At 38.0% G+C, this 26,812-nt stretch overlaps 2 protein-coding genes across 6 annotated transcripts in view; both read right to left on the bottom strand.

Moving 5' to 3' along the window:
- The window catches only part of gnai2a (guanine nucleotide binding protein (G protein), alpha inhibiting activity polypeptide 2a), a 54,573-nt gene extending 42,193 nt beyond the window's left edge, over nucleotides 1-12,380 (bottom strand). For 2 of the 4 annotated variants that reach the window (XM_079596565.1, XM_079596566.1), the window contains exon 1: nucleotides 11,468-12,380. In XM_079596565.1, the coding sequence (XP_079452691.1) occupies nucleotides 11,468-11,585 (118 nt within the window). In that variant the 5' untranslated portion in view covers nucleotides 11,586-12,380. The remainder of the gene's footprint in view (nucleotides 1-11,467) is intronic. The other 2 variants (XM_079596567.1, XM_079596568.1) reach the window with 2 other exon arrangements.
- A 6,607-nt stretch (nucleotides 12,381-18,987) lies between these two features.
- slc38a3a (solute carrier family 38 member 3a) overlaps nucleotides 18,988-26,812 on the bottom strand; it is a 47,738-nt gene continuing 39,913 nt past the window's right edge. For both annotated transcript variants that reach the window (XM_079598149.1, XM_079598150.1), the window contains 6 exons: nucleotides 26,531-26,610; nucleotides 25,832-25,932; nucleotides 22,726-22,850; nucleotides 22,432-22,576; nucleotides 21,769-21,872; nucleotides 18,988-20,152 (listed from right to left, as the gene is read on the bottom strand). In XM_079598149.1, coding sequence (XP_079454275.1) covers nucleotides 20,048-20,152; nucleotides 21,769-21,872; nucleotides 22,432-22,576; nucleotides 22,726-22,850; nucleotides 25,832-25,932; nucleotides 26,531-26,610 — 660 coding nt within the window. In that variant the 3' untranslated portion in view covers nucleotides 18,988-20,047. The remainder of the gene's footprint in view (nucleotides 20,153-21,768; nucleotides 21,873-22,431; nucleotides 22,577-22,725; nucleotides 22,851-25,831; nucleotides 25,933-26,530; nucleotides 26,611-26,812) is intronic.

Genomic DNA, 26,812 nt, shown 5'->3' with positions numbered 1-26,812 from the left:
ACATGCACCATAAGCAATTTTAAGGAGAGGTGAAAAAGAGGGAAAATCTCCAACGTACTCCTCCCGGTGATACGGTATTACCGGTGTTGTCACATGTCGGTTAACCAGTCACAAGTCACACTACATTTGCTTATGAAAATGTGAGTGATGCTTGCCTGTGTAAAACTACAATTCAAGGTTATTAATCTCTCAAAAACATTCTGTTACTTGAAATAAAATAAAATAAACAGTAACTGAAAAAATATGCACCAAAATAACTTAAAATAAAACAAATATAAAATACATGTTTTTTGTCCATCTAATTACGTTTTAGGAAAGTAATTGCAAACCTTTCCTAAACAAGCTATATGCTTTGAGAAATCGTTCAAGCTCGTAGCACAATCAGTTTGGGTTATGCAATACTTTCATTTGAACTAATCACTAACCCCAACTATGAGCAACAGTAATAGCATTGCTTATCAAACTAATTAACAACAATAAGGCTCCGGGTGTTTAAAGCTAATGTTATTTGCCAATGAGCTCAGATTCATCTCAGATAATCACATGGATGTTTGGGAAAGTCCAGAAAAGGTCAAGAGTGTTTATGACTTACAACGGACAGACACACACACACACACACACACAAACACAAAAACATCTTCCAGCTTTTGCTGAGACTCTCGCATGCAAGCAGAAGGAGGGACTGAACATTTGTAGCACATCATCATAATTCCAGGGAGTGCAGAGTGGCACATGTAAATGTGTGTGTAACGTTTCTATAGGGCATTTCCGGGCACCATGCCCTGCCCGCTCCATCTTATCAGCTGTAGAGACACAGAATTGCCAGCTTTTATGAAAGACTTCCTGAAGCTCATCTAATCCTCTGGCAGAACGGATCTACGCGGGCAGTACGTCAGCAGAGCTCCATCACAGAGCCAAAAGTTACAATCACAGTTATAATTACAGATGTGTCAGAAACTACCCTAATCTTGGCATACTGTCATTAACACTACTTCACTTTGATTTTGTGTATAGATACGAGAAGCATGATGGAAGTGAAACGTTTTTCACATGCAAAAAAGACTGCACGTGACAGTCACATAATAAATGTACTTCCTCTTTTCTTGTCTGCTTGCAAAACCATCATCCTATACCAGAGCATGAATATACGACTGTGTAGAGTTCAAACAAAGCTGTAGACCATGAACACATCATTAACTATATTTTAAGAAGTATACGTCATTGAGACATCTTCCTTCTATATGTAATTATTAAGCTCAAACTTTTAAAACATGCATTTTTCAGTGCTGTTAGAGCCGTTTCCAAGAGACGCTGTACTGGACAAAAGTGAAGCGAGGCACACGATAGAGATTGAAACTGTTACCGCAGTTTCACTCTTTTTTTGCAGACGGGTCGAGTCTCTCTTGGCATTTGGCTGACTTTCAATTGCAAACGTGTGGTAAACCGTGACATTTGCATAATAAGGTTTATTTCATTGTTAAGAAGTTACCAATATCTAGCTCGATTGGATAAACATTACCTCACTACAAAGTGAAGACAGTAATCTGAATATAATGACACTTTCGGCAAATATGGTTTTGACTTCCTGTCTGTTGCACAACTTTATCACTTTCTATGCAATGATGAACATCACTTCCGATTATTTTGGTAATCGAGTAATCAGTCAATTATTTTGACAATTAATCAATCGGATAAAAAATAATTGTGGTGATAAAAATAAACCTAAGAAAACAATAGGCTCCCAGCCTGGTGATTGTTATTACACTTTACAGCATGATCAAATCCTTGTTTAAAATTATCCAAACAAACATTGAATTTATATGTCTATTTAATTCTTAATATTTGGCCACTTTACAGATAGAAATGCTACAGCCAATGTAATTTTTTTTTTTTTAAAGAACACGTGGACATCAAAACATGCAAACTCGGAGTGAATGTTTAAACTTATTACGATGACCTATTGGAAATGGTGCACGTTGCGTTCCCAGATGACCGTCATTAAGTTTGTTAACCGAGCTTCTGAGACGCGCTCCACGCATGTAAATGATAACAGTGCAACACTTCGATTTTAAAAACACAAAGCGCATCAGTCTTTAAATGCGAGGAAGAGCTTGACAATTTGCCCCTGAATTAGTGGAACAGGATGGGCGTGTAAGTTTCCTGTACCGAATGAACAAAGCAATAGCACCAACCTCAGTCTCAGTCATTGACTGAGACAAGTCAAAAGAGGAAGTGGTTTGGGGGACAGAGCAGGAAATTACATCATTCCTCCAGCACCAGCTTTTTAAAACAGGGATTGAGAGACAGCAAAGTAACAGCTTCTGTGGTTGAGAATGCCATAAAACTATATGGCTCCTGGTTTTGTGCAGTATAACATAAATATAACAAACGTTAACTTTGCCATGCCACTAAAAATAACCATTTTGGAAGCCCAGGCTACTGTTATAGTTGCCCTTACAGCCATTTACATTCTCCAGACTCTCCATGATAATTAAAATCAATGTGACTTGAACAGCTGAATTGACCAAATCAGGGAAAAGGGCCAAGCGAGAGGCACAAGCACAAGTTGTGCCTGTTGAGCAGCCATTAAATCAAAAGTGAAAGGAAGACATTATACCAATTAGGGCTGAACATCAGCTATGGGGAGAGGACTGAATGTGTAAAAGAAACCAGGCACAGCATGGACCTGGAAACTGGATCCCATCACAATGCTAATCCAGATCGCCAGTGGCCACAAAATACATCTAAAGTAGGGATGTGCAAAACTACATAATTTCATAATCGACTAGCTGGTAGGTGTTGGTCAGCCATACATAGCCCTGTGTTATAGGCTAATGCTGGTCACATTCATAAACAGATTCGTCACGTGCTTAGGGAGTGTTTACATAAGGAGGAGATTGACAGAATAGGACAAAAGTACGCAACATAGAATTAAAAAAAATCTAGATAAACTATAGTCAGCCTCTAGACTAGTCATTCTAGAGTGTATGCTAACACAGGAATGAGGGAGAGCGTTCGTTGAAGACTACAGGGTAAGTGTCTTCCCTAATGAACGTTTTGCTTTTGTGCAGTGCACTGCAAGCACAGACACCGAGATTAGCGGGCCAGCGTGAACGAGCAATAGACTAAAAAGGAAATGGGAGTTTCTGTGTTTTTCATTTTCACTCCCTCCACCCTGCACCTCTGAGACTGAGTTGGCTGATCTTTCTTCTCCCAAGCGTCTGGCACCATCTCTTCATGCCCCACAGTCCCAAAAACAAAGATCTGTGCTGCATCACCTCACTGTCTCACTCTCTTGTCAAGGTTAAACAAACCTGCCTCTTACGAAAATAAGAGAATCTGAGGCTAATTACAAGATGTAATAAACAGCAGTTCCTAACAAGCAACTATGTGTAGATCGATGTATGTTGATGATGTTAACATTTAATGGAAATTGGCACAAAAAGCAAACATCAAATGATCTCTTACTTTGCCAACCCAATCCAGTATTAGTGAAAGATCACAGGCTACTTGATAAAATCTCCGGTATTAGATTAACTTTTAAATCAAATTAAAACTTGTTCTTTCAATAAACTGAAATATGTAGACGTCAATCAGTCTTGTGATTTTACAGTCTGACTTTTAGAAAAGGCAGCAACATCAAATATGAGGGAAAACAGCTTGAAGTCAACATGAAATTACATCCGCAACCTATTTTACTTCTGTAATGCAATGTATTTCTGGATAAAAAAAGGGTATATGAGAAAAACTAAAGTTCTGGGTAAGTTTTTTTTAAAGATTTTGTTTCAGCGATGTGTTGCATTGAATTGATCAAAAGTGACAGTAAAGACGTACATTGTTACAAAAAAACTCATTTAAAATGCATGCTGTTCTTTTAAACTTTCTATTCAAATAATTTTTTTTTAAATCACAAAAAATTAAGCAGCACAACTGTTTTCAGCAATGATAATAAGAAATGCTTCTTGAGCACCAAATCAGTAGGCTATATTTGAATGATCATGTGACACTGAAGACTGAAGTAATGACAGTTAGATAACAGTTCCCAAATAGAAAAAAATATTTCACAATATTACTTTTTTTTAATTGAATAAATGCAGTCTTGGTACGCATAAAATACTTTCTTTTTTTTAAATGGTTGTCTATATAGCAGCTTGATTTTATCCATTGTTTTGATGACATGATTTTGATAAAGTAGAATGACGTTTTCTCTATGCCGATGATTAATTTATAATAAGGCTAAAGACGTGTAAGTAAATGGTTTCAATGTTCATTTCATGTTAACTTTAACAGTAAATAAATGCATTAATATAAAACTTATACAATATATTACTCCAGATCCACAAGATAAGAATCACCCCTGCACATGCTTCTGTAAAGATCATGTTTGCTCTAGCCCAAGGAGACATCTCGTCAGTGTAACAATCCACGAATGAGAGGCTTCTGCCCACAAGGCACATGAGCAGCCTACCTTAGTTATACACATCATAACCCCAATGTTCAATGAATAAAGGAAGTTAGATACATAAGATGAAATGCAATCTGTCGGCCATTTCCTGAGGTAAAACCAATATAAACCCACTATAGAGGTGACCTTTCACCTTCCTGATGACGTTAGAGGTTATGAACTTCTGTTCAGTGCATTTTAGGAACCTCCGGCAAAGAATTTAGATAAAGCCGCTTTTTCCACCATGTGCTTTCTCAGTCATCGCCGTTGACAATAGCCGCATGTCGTTGCTGGTTCTTATGGGTCAGAAGTAAACAAAGAGAGTTCTCGCTCGCTCTCTCTCTCTCTCTCTCTCTCTCTCTCTCTCTCTCTCTCTCTCTCTGCAAGCAAAACGAGACGTTTCAGTGAAGCGAACAGGCGCTCAGTGATGCACTCACGCAGACGTTTGTTTCTAGAATGGCAGGCTAAAAATACAATATATACAATAAAAATACAATATATCCCATCATCACATTAAAACAAGTTCCATCTCATGCAGCTTTAACTTCATGCATTCAAAGGATAGCAAAATATGCTGCGTACCCATTTGCCATTTTTCATGTCAGCAAACCAGCAAAGAGCAGGTCTGGACAATGTCATCAACACCACCTTGTCTCACACAAACAGATGGCCGGGCCAGTGTCCATGATCCAACTCCTAATTTCCGGGCACCTCGCACATCTATGCCAACGTTCTCTTTGCTCTTACAGCAGTGTGACAGAGTGCTGTGTTCCCACTTAGAGGTGAGCAAAGCGAGCAAGCTCTGGTCCTGGTGTAAAATGGAGCCAGATGGACATTATTATCCAACAAGGGACAGTTTCCACTTCTCAAACCCTACAAGGAAAGCTGCGAAAGAGCAAATAGAAAGACTTTAATCAAATCGGTTCAGAGGAGAACAGAAAAGGTCAGAAAGGAAATCCCAGTAGGGTTTGCGAGAGTCTGCTCGTCTGTAAAACTTGTCATTATCATCAACACTATTGTTTTCTATCATGTATGTGAAAAGAATGTGTCTGGTTTTGGGGCGCCGGGAATAAAATCTGAACACACAGATGATACATGCACACAATGGGTTTGATCAACATCGATTCCGGAGTTTTTTGCTACAAAACACAACAAATGCTGTCATTGCTTACGCACCCTCATGCCCTTTGTGATCACATCCATTCAAATAGAGCATGTCAAGATGGTTCACCAGGTTTCAATTCAATTTTTCACAATACATAGGCCTATTTCAAAGCAGCTTCACACAAACTGCATGTTTCTACATTACAATTTAACGTGAGCTGTAATCAGAGGTGACCGTTTCAAAGTAATGTCCATATTTCAAAAATGTACAGTTCTAAGATAATACAAATCACGAGAGTATAATATTTATGCATTCATTTATACAACAATTATCTAATTATTACAATACAGGCCTAGAGAAAATCTTTGGTTTGATGTCAATGGCTCAGAAATCTCACTTTCCATTTAGATATAGCAGTTTGACATCAGTGACAGTGACCGCTATATTTTAATGGACTCAAATATGAGTGAGATTTGAGAGCTATGGCGGAAAGGAAGACTTTCCAGTGAATACATTTAATTTCAGTCTGATCTTCATACAAAGCTGTTACACATGATAAAAGCAGTTAATGCATGATAAAATCCCATGAAGCATTCAGCAGATTAGCCTACAGAGAAAAAGAGCAGAACTCTTTTTGCACTTGCAAATTTTAATAACCACTATGAGATTCAGTAATTTACTGGCTGAGATTAATCAAACTGATAGAAAGCAAAAACTATTTAAAGCATATCGAGGCAGTTTGGATTACTGATTAAAATTATACATTCACAAGTGCCAAGTAAAAACACAGAGGAAAGCCCCTTTAATTCATATATCTCTGCATCTTAGTGATAGAAAACTGGTCAAGGTAGTTCTGTGAAGATACACTGTTTATATTTTGGTACCAAACTGATCACTTAAAAAGTGAAGCCACTTTATATGGAATATGGCCTATTAAACAACCCTTGACCTCACCAACGAGCAACTTCTAGGAATCCAGAATACTTTCTAAGTAAGTGTCATACTTCACTGCCCCACAGTTAATGTTGAATAAGTTGAACAATGCACTGGTCCTCTAGTCAGGTTGCTAAAAGGATTATTTTGAAAGCAAAAATAATGCAAAAGCAGCAAAAACAATGGCTATGTTTACATGCAACCCAATAATCCATTAGTAATGGATAAATATTAAGTCTGCCGTTTAAAACAAAAAGAACCAATGTAGGAGAATAGCTATTATGCGCAAACAGCGGGAAACTCTGTATATTCGTGCAGTGTGCGCATGTCAAAAAATCTATTCCGATTTGAAGCTTGGGACATAAACGCGCACATCAACCTGACCGCATGTTTAGCGTTTGTGTAAACTCTACATTCAGATTCATCAATCGGAATGAATTTAGTCTGATTGACACAAAAGTTGTGCATGTAAATGTAGCCAGTGTCGGAGCAAAAACGATTCTGAAGCCAAAGGACTCAATGAGAATTCTGACCTTGCTTTGAGGAAATACTTGAGAACATTGTGACGGATCATTGAGCTTGCCTGACATAAAAAACCTTTTGAGGACAGATGCAGTTTGATTACATCAGTCTGATATGCACTGTTCATCAGAGCATGCAAACTGGCAAGAAGGGCATTATAAGGCCATTTTTCACATTAGAATAGCTTAATAATCAACTGCTTACAAACCCAAAATTAACAGCACAGAAGTTAGGGAAAGTTTTCCAAATTCTGTAAATGGTTTGTCTTGAGTCTAAGTTTAATCTAGTGATTTGATCTAACTGTGACTGTGGTCCTTTCATGTCTTTGGTGGAGAGTGACCAGACCAATAAATATTAAATATCAGACCCGGATAAAATACATGAAAGCCTACTTATTGTACATAAAATACCCAAAGAACTACATATGTTGCTTGGTGTTGTGCATGTAGATATTTCCACACATTTTATTATTATAACTACTCAATCTTTGATGAAAAAAAATCTTAAGATGATTTCAGAACAACAAATCTTTAACTTTTGTCATGCGTATCAACTCACTGCACGTCCAAAGATCAGATCTATCAAGCCATTTTCAAAAAACGATGTTTCTTTAAATGTACTTTCTGTACTTTAGCTTCAATCACACCAGGCAGGATTCAAAATCAGGTCTACTGCCAGAAGAGTATGCGCTCTACTGACCAGGCCACGCCCCCTAATGTGTCATAATTTTTTTTTTAAATCATAATCATCTGCTCACCCTATCAGCAGACCACAGACGAGATCTGCCAAAAGACAGATATAAACCCTGAAAGCAAATGCTAGAGACCAAAGTAAATATAAACAACAACCTACTAAAACCCAATACCCCTCACAATATCTTTTAGAAAAAGCAGGACACACCATTACTAAAAATGCAGAATAAGAACCAGACACAGCCTTGTCAGTAGCAGTAAGATATCTCACACACACACACACACACACACAGCCTGCTATTACCTCAGACTATAATCATAGTGGAGGCCTTCAAACCAACATTATAACTATACACCACCAAACATAATAAATCAGCTCATTCTTGCAACTAATTATAAGCATAATCATCTGGGGCCAGATGCATTTAACCTGCCTTTAGACCCGTGACAGCTTCACAGCGGAACCCTAAACAGACCGGCCGGCTTTTTCCACTAGCGATCAACAGAGAAGGCAAATAAGGTGTGTAAATGCAAAGCGTGATTTCCATGTGGTGAAGGACCATTACAGCCATGCTGACAGGAGACAGTAACAGTGCCAGTTTGCAGTCATCTTTCCAGCCGAAAAGGGCTTAATGGGTTTTTGTGTCTGTTTGTTTGTTTTGGGGCCTTTTGCCAAAAGCCTGTCGGCATTTATCTGTCAGTACAGTAAGAGTGTGAAAACAAAACAGCACACAGGATGAGCGATTGTGTTCTGGGAGTTATCCTCGCTCTATTTATCACCATCAACGCTATTAAGCCCGGTGGCTAAAGCAAAGAGGCGAAAGCACGCATCAGTTAAACAGGTTCTGTCAAACCTGTTAAATGGGATCAGGGAAGCATCACGGATGCAGATGCATGCTTGATGTTCTTTTGCTATTTGATAAGAGTATTTTACAGCGCAGGGACTCCAGAAATAATTCACCATATTCATTTAAACATGAAATATTATTGCTTTTACATGACTTTTCATGCATTTAACCCAATAAGAACGAAAGTAAAAATTTAAATGTACGCTCATGCTGCAAGCAAAGGTCTGGAGATGTTCAGACTTGTCTGTGCATCGAGGATGATGATTCCAATGGCACAAATGAATATTTCCCTCTGCTAGTAAAAGCGGAAAAAATAAAGGCAGTTCGAACAATCCAGGACTAGAATAAATAAACAGAGCCATGTGCTGGAATTCACTGTGGAAGATTAAATTTGATCAAAGTTCAGAAAACTTAAAGGGTAAGCCCAGCTAAAGAATCATTCCTGGAGTTAAGAGGAAAAGCAAAGAAAAGTTTGCAGTGCACAATTTTATTGTTAACGGCGTTTAAGAAAGATGTTCAGGGGAGGTAACGTTAAAGCAAAGGCCTTAACTCAGAGCTCAGGGAGCCTGGAAATACAACTTTTCCCTACATCTGCCTCAAGCTAAAAATAGTCCATCATCCATCCAAGCCATGCAACACTCCCCTCTGAACCAAAAGTTTAACTTTGGAAAGACCAGAGGGGTGGAACAGAGGTTGAGACATCGGCCCGTGTGAGACTTGACCACGTCTTTTCCAAACTCAACCAACTTTTTCAAACCAGAGGTCTTTTCCTGGCATTCGAAGGTTTGGGATTAAAACGCAATCGTTTAGAGAAACTGGAGGCGATTCTAGGGAATAAGATTGTATGTGCCCTAAAAAACTAGTATGTAAAATTCTGTTCAATGTTGTAACTCGTTACTTTTAAAGTGGGAAGTGACTTGTCTATACGTGCGTCATTGAAACCTCCTCAGACAGTGACTCAAATCCCTAACCTAGTGTTTACTCTCCAGATCTGCTATTAAAGCACAGCCCACTGAGAACTACAATTAAATGTAGTAACTGACAGGGGAAACATTATTAGGATTGTTCATGGTTATTTAACTGAGTAGGTAGGTGTCCAGCAGACTGACAAGAAAACTGACTCACAAGAATAGAAAGCTTAAAATTAGGGTCCAAATTATATTACTCAAATTAAAAGTTCAATTGGAAAAACTCAGCGGGAATGTTACATCATACATTTTATCTATGATCCCCATATATTCTCTATTGGACATTTGTGGAATATTTCTCTACATAAAGATTCAAAACAAAGGAACAGAATGAAAATGAGTTCAGGTTTTTGTGACTGGCATGAAAAATGGCTCATCTTTGTATATGATGCTGTAAGGGTTTATCATACAAATTAAAGAAATATAAAATACAATTTTCGATGGGATAAAAATAAACTAAAATGATTCAGACAATTGGCAAGCTTAATGCCCGCACTTTTTAAATTCACCCTCCACTAAAGAGTTCATTTTGGACACTGTTTGAAATCCAACTTGCTGGTGTTTGAGGGACAAACACCATCATGAAAGATAACTAACAGGTTTTGTTTGACATATGAAATGTGAAAGAAAACATACAAAAAGACTGCGCAAATACAAAAACTGCTGTTCACAACGTTTTCTCCCTCGCATATATTTTTTAAGTCAACGCAGTGGTACGCCAAAGCAATTTTCTGAGTTCATAAAGTAAAATTCAAAAGGCTTTAGAACGTACAATAAAAAGCTCCACACCAAGTATTTCATTACCCAGCAAGAGTCCTTAGCAAACACGTAAAGCAGTACAATACACCACCCCTGCCAAAAATGTACTTTCAACACTTTCTTTGGATCAGGGTGTATGCTCCAGGCTTCTGTTTGGGCTCGAATCCTTCCAAAAACATCCCCCCACAGAATTCCTGCATTTCTGTCAAAACACAGTTCGGACCAGGCCAAAGTGCATGCTGAGTGTGAGTGTGTGTGGCCATGCTGCACCACAAGGGATGTTGAGAGTGATCACAGGCACTGTCAAAATATTCCCTCAACCTCTCCCCTCAGTCACACTGAAATAACCAGTTTCCAAATCTTTGACGTACTTCTGTATTTCTGTGTTTGGGAAAGTTTCACACACACATACACTACCAGTCAAACACTAAAGTGAATCTGTTTCTCAGGGGTCTTTTATAACTTTTTGATCTAAATTTCATCCTTACAATGGATGAGTTGGGTCAGATATTGAAACATTTATGGCATTTAAGGGTTATTTCACCCAAAATAATGAAAATTATACCATCATTTACTCACTCTCAAGCTATCCTAGGTGTATGTGACTTTCTTTTTTAGTCAAACACAGTTTTGATGGCTTTTACTATTACTCTAAAGTTTGGGGAATAATCATTACAGAAAGAGTATCTGTGTATAAACTTTTAACGAGTAATTTTGTGAGGAAATTATACCAATTTGTTGAGAGCCCAAAACGACCTTCATCATTTCTCCATGATGTTTATCACAAAGTTTCTTGGGTAACTAAGCTTTTCAAATGACAAGTTTACCTCAATACATTTTGTACGCTTCAGGTCATAATTTGGGTTTAAAAAAAGAAAACTTAAATACAATAATTATACAAGCATATAACATTTAAATTGCTAAACACGTAAACGCTTGCTCTATCGTAGTTGACATTTTCTTAAAATCCGTTGACAGTTTCTTGCAGGCCACACCTGAGGAGGAAACTTGACACACATAACGTTGCATTACCTAGAAACCTGCCCTCAAACCCTGCAAGAATATCCCTTTCCGTCTCAAACACGTTTAAAGGAAGTTCCTGAATTAATTGACACTTACTAATGTGACAAAAGTGCTTAATGTGATGTGTGTTACAGCAGTGAGTCACTGACCGTTATCTGTGATTCGTCACTCACCCAACAGAAGCAGCTTCACTTCTTTGGCGGCTTTCTCGCCGTCCTCGCGCAGATTCCTGTCAATCATTTTGGACCGCTCGGCCGCGGCTTTATCTTCCTGGCTCACGGTACAGCCCATGGTTCCGAATGCGCGCTTCAGGGCTACGGATTTATGGTTATAGATTTATGAGAAAAAAATTAAAAGGTATTACCCTTTTAAAGCGACTGTGTTTTTAAATAGTCTTCCGTGACTAACTTCCTCTTTTGGCTTTGAAAAAAAAAAATAACTGCCAGGGAAATGAAATGTCCTTAAGACACTAGTAGATCCAAAACTGATGTTTTTATGCGCCCGTATAACTTAATCTTTCAAAAGACGTCTCGGGGGTTGGGAGAAAGAGATAAATTTATATAACGTTATTTGACTGAGATCAGAACAACACCTGGAAATTGTTGACGTTTAAGGCTCCCAGGAGAAACCAAGTAGCCAGACGCTGGAGTTTTACATCACGCGAATAGGGAGGGGGGAAAACTTATATCCACATATCCAAAAAAAAAAGTTAGCAACAAAAGTTGAGATCAACCCCTTGTGCTCATGTATAAAAAAAGAAGCCGATCGATGAGACAACTCGGCTGATTGAATCAGAAAATGCCAAAATCCCGGTGTTTTCCTCGGTTAGTCCTTTCAGTGATCGCCGATGGTTTTGAATAATATGCGCCGTTAGGCAGCTAACGTTGAACGGTCTCTGATTTCTTTCAGTGTTTTCAAAGCCGCCACACCCCAGTCTGCTGAGAAGTTGCTCTCTGCCACACAGCAGAAGACAGTTTAGAACTGTTGGGTTCCTCGCGCATTGCCAGCCAGCCCCTCGCGGATACGCCCACCGCGGGTGCTCATGGGAAATGTAGTTTTCCCGCAATACACTAAAAAAATCAGCTGGTAAATTTCACAATTGAAAGGATAGTTAACCGAAAAATGAAATTTCTTTCATTAATTACTCATCTTCATGTCATCAGACTTTCGTTGAACACAAATTAAGATCTTTTTGATTAAATCTGAGAGCTTTCTGTCCTCAATTGACAGCTACGAAAACTTAAAAAGGTCCATAAAGAGATTGTAAAATGAAACCACATGAACTGAGCAGTTTAGTCCAAATTTTCTGAAGAGACTTGATGACTTTATATGATGAACAGATAGGCTTTTATTAAGATTGAAACATTGGTCAGCAAACATAAACAGAAGCTCAGCCAAATCTGCTTGATGCACAGCACGAGAACAAACCTCATTGTGCTGAAGCTCAAACGTGCTGCGTAACACAAGAATGAACCTCATTGGTTCTTGTTGAAGCTCAAACGTGCTGCGTACCACAAGAATGAACCTCATTGGTTCTTGCAGAAGCTCAAACGTGATGCGTAACACGAGAATGAACCTCATTGGTTCTTGCTGAAGCTCAAACGTGATGCGTAACACGAGAATGAACCTCATTGGTTCTTGTTGAAGCTCAAACGTGCTGCGTAACACAAGAATGAACCTCATTGGTTCTTGCAGAAGCTCAAACGTGCACGCGTAACACGAGAATGATCCTCATTGGTTCTTGCAGAAGCTCAAACGTGCTGCGTACCACAAGAATGAACCTCATTGGTTCTTGCAGAAGCTCAAACGTGCTGCGTACCACAAGAATGAACCTCATTGGTTCTTGCAGAAGCTCAAACGTGCTGCGTAACACAAGATTGAACCTCATTGGTTCTTGCAGAAGCTCAAACGTGCTGCGTACCACAAGAATGAACCTCATTGGTTCTTGCAGAAGCTCAAACGTGCTGCGTAACACAAGATTGAACCTCATTGGTTCTTGCAGAAGCTCAAACGTGCTGCGTAACACAAGATTGAACCTCATTGGTTCTTGCAGAAGCTCAAACGTGCTGCGTACCACAAGAATGAACCTCAATGGTTCTTGCAGAAGCTCAAACGTGCTGCGTAACACGAGAATGAACCTCATTGGTTCTTGCAGAAGCTCAAACGTGCACGCGTAACACGAGAATGATCCTCATTGGTTCTTGCTGAAGCTCAAACGTGCTGCGTAACACGAGAATGATCCTCATTGGTTCTTGCACGTCATGCAAATGCTTGAGCTTCCGTTTACCAGATCTGATGTGTGCGTTGATGAATGCTTATGTGAATAAAAGCATAAATTCAATCTGTTCATCATTTAAAGTGATCGTGTCTCTTTAGAAATTTTTAAATAAACCACTCAATTAGTTTTACGATCTCTTTATGAACTTTTTGAAGCGTCAAAGTGGTAGTTGCGTAGCTGACAGCGGAGGGACAGAAAGCTCTCAGATTTCATCAAAAAAGATCTTCATTTGTGTTCAGAAGATGAACGAAAGTCTGATAGGTTTGGAACAACATGAGGACGAGTTATCAATGACAGAATAAAAAAAATTGGGTGAACTATTGTGAAATAACATTTAAGATTTAAGAAGACTGAAATATAATTTTCTTGTAAAATGTATTACAATAACAGTTTTGAGAAAATGTTTTTTACAGAGTAGCTAAGCCAGTTTACAGAAAATATTTACATTCAAATTAAATGAATAATTTGAGTAACAAAAAACATTGAATAGCCTATTCATATTTCATTCAATGGTGTGGATTTTAAATCATAGAGTCAGAAATATATTTACCAAACCAAAATTGAAATGATTTCTCATTATTTTAAACTTTCTTTTTAAATGTGGTATTTATTTATTTAATGCATGAACTGATCAAGTTTATGCAAAGTTAGGAAATAATAGCATCTGCCAAATGCGTAAATGTAACTAGTAATAGTATTTGTTTGTTTATTTAGCTCAAGCAGAGCATGGCGCTAGCAATGCCAAAGCCGGGGAATAAATGAACTGATAAAGTATATGCTAAGTTGCATGGATAAAAGCATCTGCGAAATGTGCAAATTGTAAATAAATAAGCAAAATTATTATTTACGAGTACTATTTATTTGGATGTTTCTTTTGACAAAATTGCCTGTGTGATGAGTAGCCTATAAAGCATGGCTTTCTCCTGTTTGCTGTTCAATGACAAATGGCATTCTTTAGAGCCTCTGTAAGAAATCTCTTTTGTTGAGACGTATGTCAATATTGACGCAATGATTACAGTGTGTGTTCTGTATGATTTGCGCTAGGCATGAGATGAAACCTTGTTCAAAGTAAATGCTCGCAATGATTTTTCCATATGGAGTGTGTTTCCATCGTTTGGCTAATCAAAGCAAACAGCATCACGACAGAGAGATAGAGCTGTCTCTGTGTTTCATACCGCCCCCATGTGTCTGAAATTATATAAATTCACACTATTTATATGTTACATTTAGACACACATCGAATTATCTAAATTTCCTATGTCATTTCCGTTTAATTAAACCGTAAGTGTATTGTTGATCGATTGATTATTTGATTGTTGTGTTTTAAAGCTGAAACTGCTCGTTCTCCTCCAAGCTAATGTTAGCTTCTCCTAGCTTAGGCTACTGCTAAACTTCGGCATATAAACAAAACAGTTAAAAGTACAATGGCATAATTTCCTTGTGGGTAAAGTACCAAATTAAATCTTATTGGTGTCTTTATGGATTCTGGTTGCACATTTAGGTAAACAGCGTTTGGAAACAAAATTTGAATAAATAGACCAAACTATTGAGGTGATTATTACATTATAGGGAGAGTGGGGTGATTTGTGCCAGGGAGGAAGTAGTTCCACCCCTTGTTTCTGGAAAACCATAGGAGAAATTGGTCATTTGACCACATAATTTTGAAATGCAATCAATTTTACTCATCCTCCAAAGAAGAGAGACACATGGCATGAGTGTAAACACATTTTAGCTCAAAAAACTGTTTTTTTCCTTTCAAAGTAAAATTTCTATGATTAAGTTTTTTTTATTGTAGTGTCTGAACAAGTATAGACACATTTGAAAACATTTCACATATGTTTTAGTGCTTTAGCATGCTATACAATGAGTATATACAGTTAGCATAAAGTTAGCTCTTAACTGCTGGGTCATGCTAGTTTTTCAAACTTGTGGGTCTGGGGTGATTTGTGCCAAAGGGCCTGGGTTAAGTTGTGCCAGATCCAGACCACCTAGACCTCCATACTGACAGGGGATAATCTGGATAAGTGAGGAGATGGGTATGCCTCATCATCAGTGTTTGACTTAGGCCTACCTACCATTTGTTTAATTTAGCTAACACTGATTTCAGTTTTGAGTTTGCACTATGTTATTAAAGAGAAGTTTTATTAAGTTTTTAAGTGGCCTAAATCACAGGATGTTTAGAAATTAGCCTAGTCACTTTATTCTTATATGTTACATAATTGACAGACAGCATTCTATGTCAAAAGGCATCTATTGCCACAGCCTTTTTGCCTGAAATGACTCACAAATATCATAAATTGTGTTGCTATGGTGCTCTAAATGGTTGCTAGGGCGTGGCTTGATGGCTTCACAATGATCCTGAGAGACTGATTGGTCGTCTGAGTAAAATGAGCCCGCCCTCTTGTCTCTGTGACACTGTGATCCAGAGTTATGTTCAATACAAAATTTACCATATTGGAAAAACGCATGCTATGGTATTCTAACAGTTTAATAGGGTGACAATATCTAAATAAACCTTAAATTAGTAATTTTGTATTGAATTTGTCTTGCTTTTATATAGCATTACAGTTCATAACATTAAAATGTTCTGTTTTACTTCAGAAATCACTGGCACAATTTACCCCCAACGTATTCCCCCAAAGGCACAACTTACCCCGCACCAGGGGCAAGTTGTGCCACGAGACCACTTTTTCCCCAAAAGCTATATTTCTGAAACAATTTATTTCAGATCCAAAGTTATTGTTCTCAGGGATGCAACACATCCTGAAATATATGTACATCCTTAAGTTGAAGGCATTACTGTCATGGCCTCACTTTAAAGTCACTTTGAGTAAAAACTGGCACAACTCACCCCACTTTCCCCTACATTAAAACAGAGTATCTTTTTGGAATTCCATGTGTCATATTGGATGGGTTTTTGTAACACATTTTTTTAACCAAATGTACACAGCCCATTTTCTCACATGAGAGGAAGAAACACATCGTGCGAATGTTTTCAGAGAAAAATGCTGCTTCGAGGCAAGAATCTGTTTTGACATCAACAGCTTTAGACAATCAGCAAGAAGGAAAAGAGACAAGAGTGGTGTTGGTGTAAGAAAAAAATCTGCAGGTTTGATCCCAGGAACTTAAGATGTCATATCTGCTTTCAGAGAACTGTGACTCAACCTGCAATTAGTGTATGTTTGATATAGATCTGCTCAACGAAAAGCATTCACGTGCAATGAGCCACAGAGACATATAAACACTCAAATGAATAAGAGAAATACACTCGTGAAGACTGAACCAAGAAAGAATGAATATTATTTATTCTTTTTTTATTTTAACATTGTTTACAGTACATTAAATGCCAGCAATGTACTTGATACTGAGAATAAAGAAAATAAAGACATAAACTGGCTTTTTAAAAAGCATTTTTAAAAATTATTACGTTTTAATCATCGACTAAACATCATCTGACTATTTACAATATATAAACTATAGATGTGCTTATAATATAAAGGGTTTACATTTATGTACATTATTTATAAATGCTGCCATGTAAGTAATGAATTCATATAAACTGTTACAAACAGATGACACTTTCATTACATCACAAGGGAAACATCACGCTGACTGGACACAAGTACACACAACTGCTAAAAAGACAATTAAATGCTTCCCCCTTCTGCTACTTTGTGAATCATTGCAGATTTGGAGATCATACAATCTGCAGGTGTTTAAAAAGTGCTGCTGTCAGCCCAGGCGTCAGCTCGGAAGCTACAAAAGCGGTGCCTGTGAAAGTCTGGGGATGGAAGCACAGCATTATGGGGGATCTTGTTGGTCAGGGCAGTTTCTGCTGCACCGCTGCTAATGTTATAGTTGCAGCAATCACGGATTGTACTTCTAAAGGGAAAAGTATGTATGCATGATTCATCATCGATGCAAAAAAAATAATCTACTTTGTGCTATATGATAATACGTTAATATGATCTAACTGGTTAACTACCGTCCTCATAAAAGCAATCATTTATGAAGTGGATACATCAGAGATGAGTCAAATACTCAGCATCATCATGAAATCACTATTACACTCTCTATGAAATTTCACTCCAAATTCAGAAGGAATTCTCTATATATATGATTTTGGAGTGAAATGATACTTTGCTTCAAACTCATGTTCAGCGATCAGGAATCATTTTTGAGCCATTAGATAAGGACAGATACTGGCAATTCTTTAACAACTGGCACATTTAGTTCTCAGGCTTGTAAACACACATTATCATACACTGCTAACACAATGGGACACTTTTGTGCTTGAGAAACCACATTGGTGTGTGAGGCATTACACCACTACAGACGTCACCATCACCAGAACACACAATTAAACGCTTCTTTACCAAAAAATTCACCATGATCTCAAAGGGTTATTTCACTGATGCATTTCAGAAATCATTAAATCAGTAAATCACTAATTTCTCTTTGTATATCCAAAACACCACAAAGAGGGAAATGAAGCATCCGGCCATGATAAACAAGGATGTTTTCTTTCTTTCTTTCTTTCTTTCTTTTTTAAACAGCCCAGAAAAGGAAGTACAGATTGTAATTTGGAATATATTACAGTGCCTTTGCTGTCAGACAGGCCCTTGATGCAGCACCAGACATTTAAAACACTGAAAGAAGATATCGAGATATGTAATTATGCTGATACTGGTTCACAGATATGATGATTTATTTATATGTGTGTCTGGCCTATCCATTAAACATTAATTAAACAGACAAAATGAATTAAAAAAGTACCACAATTTAAATGCACATCTCATTTAGACAGTCCATTACAGTACAGTCACCGACTGAAATATTCTTTCTCCGTAAGCATAAAGAGGAGAGAACGCACACATTCACACACAATAAAACACCACAGTGTTACCACTTAGATCATTATGGGCCAGTAAGTGCTTGATTTATAGTGTTTTAGGATGACGAGTTTCAATTACAAAGATTAAAATATTCATGATGTACCATGTTAAACATCCACACATTACTTGTTTTTTTTTCTTCAAACAATTTACAGTTATTAGTACATATGCTTTGTTCATATATCTGTCTACAAAATATATTATTAATCTATGATTATGTCATAAGTTCGTAACTGGGTCACTAGGTCAAGAGATTGAGCGGAAGTTGTGCTTCAAATGAAAGTGCTACAGTTTAAGGTTTCCATAATCGGGAACCGATCTCCGAAATCATCCGTCTGGTTCGGTTAATAGCATAACTAGAAGCAACACTTTAATACGATCAGCTTTCCACTGAGCAACATTTAGCACACGTGGGCCATTCGCCCAGGAACTAAAACGTTTATGTGCACCAATGCACAATATTTGTTTCTCCAATCAAGGAGAAGACCCTGTGAATGTTTTTTTTTTTTTTTTTTTTTTTGGTTTTCTCTGCATATAAATCCAGAGTCTTTCAAAATCAGTCTGGACTCATGAGACCATTACAAACTGACCTTATGATTAACTGTGCTTTCCAATCTGTGCTGTCCCATTCCAACCAGCAGTATTCATTAAAATATTCAAAACGTGCCTTTCACCATAATGTTTTAGATCTGAATATTTTAAAGATGGCATTTAAGCTGAATAGTTCAATATTGTAAAGGGATGTGATAGATATCCTTGAGAGGACCAGATGAATTGGAATACTCTTCTATTTTCTATATCATATATATGTATGCTCATATACCTGCTGATAAATTTCTCTCTAAATATTGTAGAAAGGATAAACATTATAAATCCATATAAAAATGTGACATGTACATCTGTTCTATACGTACAATTTGCATAAATTTGAAATTGTGTAATAGACTGCAGCCAAATCAAGTCTGGATTCTGGACGAGGTCGTGTGTAGCCTCTCAACAGCCTTCAGTGTCAGATATCTCACAGCTATTGCACAGAGTATTGCTACAGTATATCTAACATGAGATATGATCAAATAAACACTTTAATAACCACCACTCCTCCCATCAGAACTGAGCACTTGCTGTGATTCTAGTCTCTTGTGAATGTGGCCGAGGGGTAAAGGTGAAAGGTCGTGATATTGAGGGATGGATGGGAGGTTGGACCAGCTGATGAGTCCGTTTGGTTAGAATGCAAAATCCCTTTTGTTTGCAAACCCTGCATACTGCATGTGCTGTTACTATGGCACATACTGACTATTATGGGCTTTTGATTTTCTAGTTCTGGTCATCTTCTCCTCACATATCAAGCTTTAAAATTAATATTTCCATGCCCTTTCAATGGAATTAATGCCGGCCTGAGATGGGTCAACACCCCATTTACAGCACATGCAGGTCACAAGGCCAAATAATGCATTGATTGAATGCGACTAAAGCTAAGAATCTAGTGACTGATCACTGACTGATCTAGTGAGAGATTCTGCATCCTCCCCAACTACTGACCCGAAAATAAAATGAAAAGGCATAAACCATTAGGATGAGGTCTAATGACCACTGCTTCCTTTGCTGCTCCCTGACGTCCAATCAATGATGATGAAGCTCAGGCTCATTATCATAAATAAGACTCCTAAAATGGCGAAGCAAGCAGCCTATAAAAAAAAAGAAGAGAGGCAAGATTATTAACACTGTGATGTAATCTAAATATGCAATCGAAAAAATGTTCTCAAGAAATGTCTGGGTCAAAAAAAATGTATTCAAATTTTTAGAACATTAAGATTTTCTTTTGTGTTGTGCCACTTTTTTTTATTTTTTGTGATTTTAAAATGAAACACATTGGCCACGTACACACTGCAGGTGCATACGTAGTCTTTACGGTACCAAACTGGACAAAATTATTAATGATGTATTTAAAAGTTTATCAGAAATGTTTTTTTTTTCTCTTCTTTATGTGCGGAGCAAGAAACCACAGGGACGAGCATTGACTCATTTGTGTTTCCATAAATAAAAAATGTGCATACTTTCACCGCAACTTGACACCACGTGGATCTTTCCGATGACAGACATGTCAAACTGTGATATCACGTAATAGACGAGAGAGGCAATCACGGGACGCAAGTGTTTGTTTTCGTGGAGAAAAAGTTCCAGTGCGTTGCATATGTTTCCCCGCGATGCTGCCAGGGCTAGACTCTGGCTCCGGGCGGTTGGTTGGCCATCAACCACGGACACATCTAAACTATCAACTATGTGTGTATGAAGCATTTTTATCGAGAGAGTTAACCTTGTTCACCAATGCAACGTCTTGCGAGTGATGCGGTACCAAGTCCCGATGACTTTTCTATCCCTGAGAGCAGAGGTGTGTGTGTGTGTGTGTTTTATTTGCCACATTTCTATGTCACTGTCCATCTCTATTATGGGGTTCAGGGGGCGCGTAGATCTATGTACAGAACTTTTTTTTTAAAGCGGAAAATCAATTATTTTCAAATATAGGCTTATGCATTTATAGTGTGTATATACGGTAAACAAATATATATATTTTATAATGACATTATAGTTATACATGTACATTAATATGTTTTGAATAGAATTACGATTACTGTAGGCTAATATATGTAGCAGGGCATTCAGTTAGGCTACTTTTTAAAGGACAAAAATAAGGTGTCAGTGTATTTCATTAGACTTTAACTTTGCCAGCTATAAAAAAATCTAGCATTTCCTCACGTTTTACCACTGATTTTTAGTGACAGTCGATATGCATGGGCCACTGGCACAGTTATCCCCCCTCCCCTCTCCCCAGCCGTGCCACACCACACCCACTCCACTCCTTTCTTCTCACAGCCATGCATGCCCATTTAAGTTTCATTTTTCAAAAAGATTGTGAGCTAGAATTGAGCAGAAAGAGGGAGGTCTCATGACCCTTTAAATATATATTCGATATATATATATATATCTACACATATACACACAGCTTTTCTTCAGATTAAAGGGGTTCATTATAACCTGGACATTTCTTAGAATTTCTCCAGGAACTTCTCCAGATTCCTGCAGTTTGCTGTAACTCGAGGTGAACTAGTTCAATAGTTTGGGTCACACCAAAGATTTACCCGAGGGATTTACAAAGCACTTAGGATGATTTGTTTTCAGAGAACCTCAGTCTAAAAGTGTGAAAGGTTTCAAAGCATCTACATTCCTACAAGAGGCAAGAAACCAGATCCCACTAATGAATGAATGGGGGGAAACCTAATACAGTGTGTCTGCAAGTACTTACAATGATTTTCGGCGGTGACCGCATGGGTTCATCTTCCTCGGGAACAATGCGGATGTAAAACACAGCAGGAAATATAAAGATGAGGCACGGCGCGGACGTGGCACCTGTGGAACAAATAAACACATGTAGACACTTACTTACTAAATGTCACCTTCACTAACATGATTCGTTTCTCAGGAATAAGTCATAACTGTGTCAGAAAATCTTTCGTTAAAGCAGTTCACGTTACATAAGTCTTAGTCATTTAAGGATTTTTCTCAGGTTATAGGGTGGTCGGGCCCTTACAGAACAATAGTGTCCATTCTTCTCTGAGGTAGGTAAAACTCACATGAAGTGGAGAAACAATTGGTGTTATCGAGTTAAGTGTGAGATCAGGAGAAACTATCATGTACTGTAATAAAGGGAAAGCATAATGGGACTTTGTTGATAATTATATACACATTCCAAAGGCGATTAATAATGCTGGTGGGGATTTATGCACGACTGGCACTGTGCGTACAGTATTATAGTCTGAAACTTGAATGCATGTGCTGATAAAAGCGAATGTGAGGTCCTTGAGGTTGCCATGGAACAGTGCGCTGCTCTCACGCTCTTTTCACACTAATGGAACTTCAAAAGAACGAAATCCATCAAGAATCCAAGAGCCGAGAGCACCAAACCTACCGATGATCCCGAAGATGCCCAGGATGTTTGGGGCAAAGATGACCAGTAAGTTGATGAGGGTGAGAAGGCAGACAGCTATGGCAATGTGACGTGGCCACCAGAAGGTTTTATTTGCGAAGAACAGCTGCTGAATTGCTCTCCTTACCTGAGAAAAGACATGAAATAACAAAGCATTGAAATCAGATACTGATACACTGTCATCAAATCCTGACTCCACAACAAAGTTGTAACTGGATAAGATGAAGTCTATTTGAAATTGTAAAGTTTATGTGTGTGTAAGTGTGTAATACTCACAGGAAACAGCACGATGGGTACAGTGAGTGTGACGGCAGTCAGCACAGCTAGACGAACGCACAGGATGAGTGTGTCATACGGGTCAATTCGACTGTAGGTGTGCAACAGCTCGGCTTCCACTTTATCTACACACAAATAAAATCATTTGTATTCAAAATAAAAAAAATCTATAAAGGTTTATTCAACAATAATTACAATTGTGTTGCATTCCTCACTGCTTTAGATCAGTAGTTCTTAAACTTTTTCAGGTGGCAGACCATTTCAACAGTAAAACAAACATTGTGAAGCACCTAAAAACTAAAAGACTTAATAAATATTGAGAGTAAATAGACTGCTACTTTTAGGTATTGAAACTAAATGAGCTGAAAATTTGTTCATCAAAGAATCCTGAAAAAATGATACACGGTTTCCACAAAAATATTAAGCAGCACAACTTTTTTTCAACATTGAAATGTTTCTTGAGCAGCAATCATGTGACACTGAGGACTGGAGCAATGATGCTGAAAATTCTGCTTTAACATCACAGGAATATATTACATTATAAAGTATATTAAATTTAAATTAATTTTTCTTCTTTTTTTTGGAAAAAAATGCAGCCTTGGTGAGTATGAGACTTTTTTCACAAACATTTAAAAATTCATACCAACCGTAAAATGTAATGGTTTATGTAAATCTTTAATCACTAAATCAACTCTCAGACCTACTGACCAGACCACCGTTTGAGAACCATTGCATTACTCTTTTCCAGCTCCGGTAATGGCTTTCATTAATGCACAATGGCCACTAGATGGAGTGCTAACACTTTACCAACATGACAATGCATCTAACACAGATTTGTTGAATCAGGTGATTAGATCTGTGACATCAGCACATGCACATGCTGATACTATAGCTGAGCAGGTCTCAATCTTCTCTTGTACTTCAAAAGCTCTGGAACACGAGGTTGAATATTTTGTGCCTAAAAAAAAGAAAATACACTCTTCCTCTTTACCACTGCAGTCACACTGATCTCACCCAGACTCTGACATCACAACTTGAATGACCACTCAGCACATCCATCTTGACAGGTCTCACTGCCTCTTTCTCCTTAACAAAACCTCCTCCACTCTCTCCATCTCATCTGAGTCACACTGTTGTCTCCTGATGTGTAAAAAGGTAGGGAGTTGTCCCGGATGACCAAATGACCTTTAATAATTGTGGCAACTTCCCATCCCTGCTGCTTCATGCTCTGTAACATATGACAATTTTGCCTTGCTCTTGACCTCTACCCCTAGATGTTTGATTCATTCTGTATTAGCCATCCTAGCACATCCAACTCTGAATTTTTCCCTACAATACAGTCGACAGCGGCTTCTGTTATCTAACTTTTGGAGACTTGGAAACAGTTAGAGGCTTAATGCCTCTTTACTGGCACAATATATGCATTTCTATTGTTATTCTGGACGTTCACACAGGACATGTTTTTACATCCATCTGCAACGTTTTTTTTTTACATTTTTGGTTTGTGTGCACAAGCCTCTGACTAATTTGAAACATTTTAAGATACTCTGTCTGGTTTTAAATAGTCCAATGCATTCTGTTCCCTTCATTTCTGCTACATCTAACTCGGTCAACAGAATAAAGGCCCTTCACACCAAGAACGATAACTATAAAAATAACTATAACGATAACTATATCAGCATCCACACCAACGGACATCTGTCGTCTGTTCGTCTGTCGCTTTAAATGCTCAAGCTCTTTAAAGCAGGGTGGATTCTGATTGGCTGTCAGTGTTTTTATCGTTCATCAGATAGAACAAAAAAAATATGTAATCGTTATAGTTGTGGTGTGGTGCTATTCTTTTATATTTAGAATGATTTTTAGATCAATATAATTATCATTAATAGTTATTGTGGGTGTGAACGGGCCTTAACTCTGTATAACACTCACTGATGCTATAGCTTAAAGGAGAACTCCGGTCAATTTTAACATTGAGCTCAATTTTTAGTAAATTTGGAGTGCTGTCAATACAGAGAACAACGACAAAAATCGGTGTTGCCTACACTGTGTTATCCTCTTTTTAAAATTTGCACCCTATTGACTTGAATGGGGCAAGTTTTAAACCTGCTTTTATCCTCTTAACATCTTTGATGTGTCATACAAGTGCCCAGCCATGTTGAGTGATTCCTTCAGAGTGAACACGAGTGAATCTGACTGCAGTAGATGTGAAAGATATTCATAAAAATGATGTTAATTCAGCCAGCGCACAGACCTGTATTTAGTTCCTGTTTTCGGTGGAAGTCCAAAGTAGTCGATTGTCGAGTTCACGCGCGTGATCATAGTAACTAAACCTATGCGCGTGAACTCGACAATCGACTACTTTGGACTTCCACCGAAAACAGGAACCAAATACAGGTATTTGCGCTGGCTGATATAACATCATTTTTATTCATATCTTTCACATCTACTGCAGTCAGATTCACTCGTGTTCACTCTTAAGGAATCACTCAACATGGCTGGGCACTTGTAATAACACATCAAGGATGATAAGACTAAGAACTGGTTAAGTTTAAAACTTGCCCCATTCAAGTCAATAGGGTGCAAATTTTAAAAAGAGGATAACACGGTGTAGGCAACACCGATTTTTGTCGTTGTTCTCTGTATTGACAGCACTCCAAATTTACTACAAATTGAGCTCAATGTTAAAATTGACCGGAGTTCTCCTTTAAGCCTTAAGCCTTAGCAATGGCCTGGCAGCTAAACCATAATCACACCTCCAATGCACATTTACCTTTGCTCTATGAAATTTCAAGAGTGGAATGGGCATTTCAGTCATTTCAATGGGAATCAGTGCAATGAAGAATTGCCTGATGCAATGAGAAGCCTGACGATCTTGTTCCAGTTTCATTCAGCGTATTTTGTCACATCTAGTCAAGCTTTGTTTTGTCTGTGAAATTTTGATGAGCAGTGGTGAATGTGACTAAACTTAATATGTCCCTAATTGCCACTACATTATGATTAATACTTTAATTGTCAGTTCTTGCTGTCATTGCAGTACACATTTTCACTCTTTAGTACTCAGTTTCTACTATCTTGAGAAAAAGGAAATGATGGCAATAGGCCTCACCGATGAAGGTCAGATATCCAAACAGAGCAGCCAGGAGGTACATGATGTACATGACCGCGATGGAGATGTTGGAGACGTGTTGCATCTTTCTCTTTGTGGGGCTGAAATCAGAAAAATATAAGGATGTGACCAATAACACAGACAGACTAACCACATTCCAACTCAAAATATCAGTTCATAAAGTTTATACAGTCAACACACACTTCAGACACATTTCAGTCTCCTCAAAAAATTAAGTGGTCGTAAGGCATAAATATTCATACAAATGGTCTATTTCTACCACTTTCATCTCTATTTATAATAGAATGTTGAACAAGTACGTACTTGTATGTACTTGAAGGAATACTGTGGCATAATGTTGATTCACAAGAAAATTATTTCTTGATTTCTAGTAAAGTCAGTATTTTAATGTTTACATATTGGCCCTTTTCACTAAGTGCCTCACTATAATCCAGATATGTGCTTTTTTATAAAAAAATGATGGGAAAAAATATGTCACTAGTGTTGTCGCTTGGGCTTAACTTGTATTGAACCCAAAATACTCCTGTAATGTCAGTTTAAAAATGCTAATTCCAGACTGGTACACCACAGCTCTCCGAACAGCGAAGCAGATGGGTAGTGGTGCACAGCGCAATAGCCTCCATATGCACAGCGTGACTCATCTCTGATTCCAGAACTGTGAAAGATCTTGCCACCTACTTGCGCAGCTCCGTGTAAATTGGCAGCACCTCGGGGTGGCACACGAACGCAAATGCCAGGATGGGAACCGTGTAGGCCGTCTAAAAAAAATAAAAAAACAGACGTCACGCCACGTCACGTCACCATGGATACAACAGCAGCAACCATAAAACCCAAAGTCCACACTTTAAAGCCCATTAAACACTGTAATGCATTTCAGAGAGCTAATTGTAGCTGTGATTAAGTCAGACTTGGACAGAGCTCAGGCCGGGACTCATTAAAAATGCTGGTCCTGTGCACATC

This window comes from Phoxinus phoxinus (assembly GCF_949152265.1).
Source record: "Phoxinus phoxinus genome assembly, chromosome: 22".
Taxonomy (NCBI): domain Eukaryota; kingdom Metazoa; phylum Chordata; class Actinopteri; order Cypriniformes; family Leuciscidae; genus Phoxinus; species Phoxinus phoxinus.
This window is presented reverse-complemented; position numbering and strand designations above follow the sequence as displayed.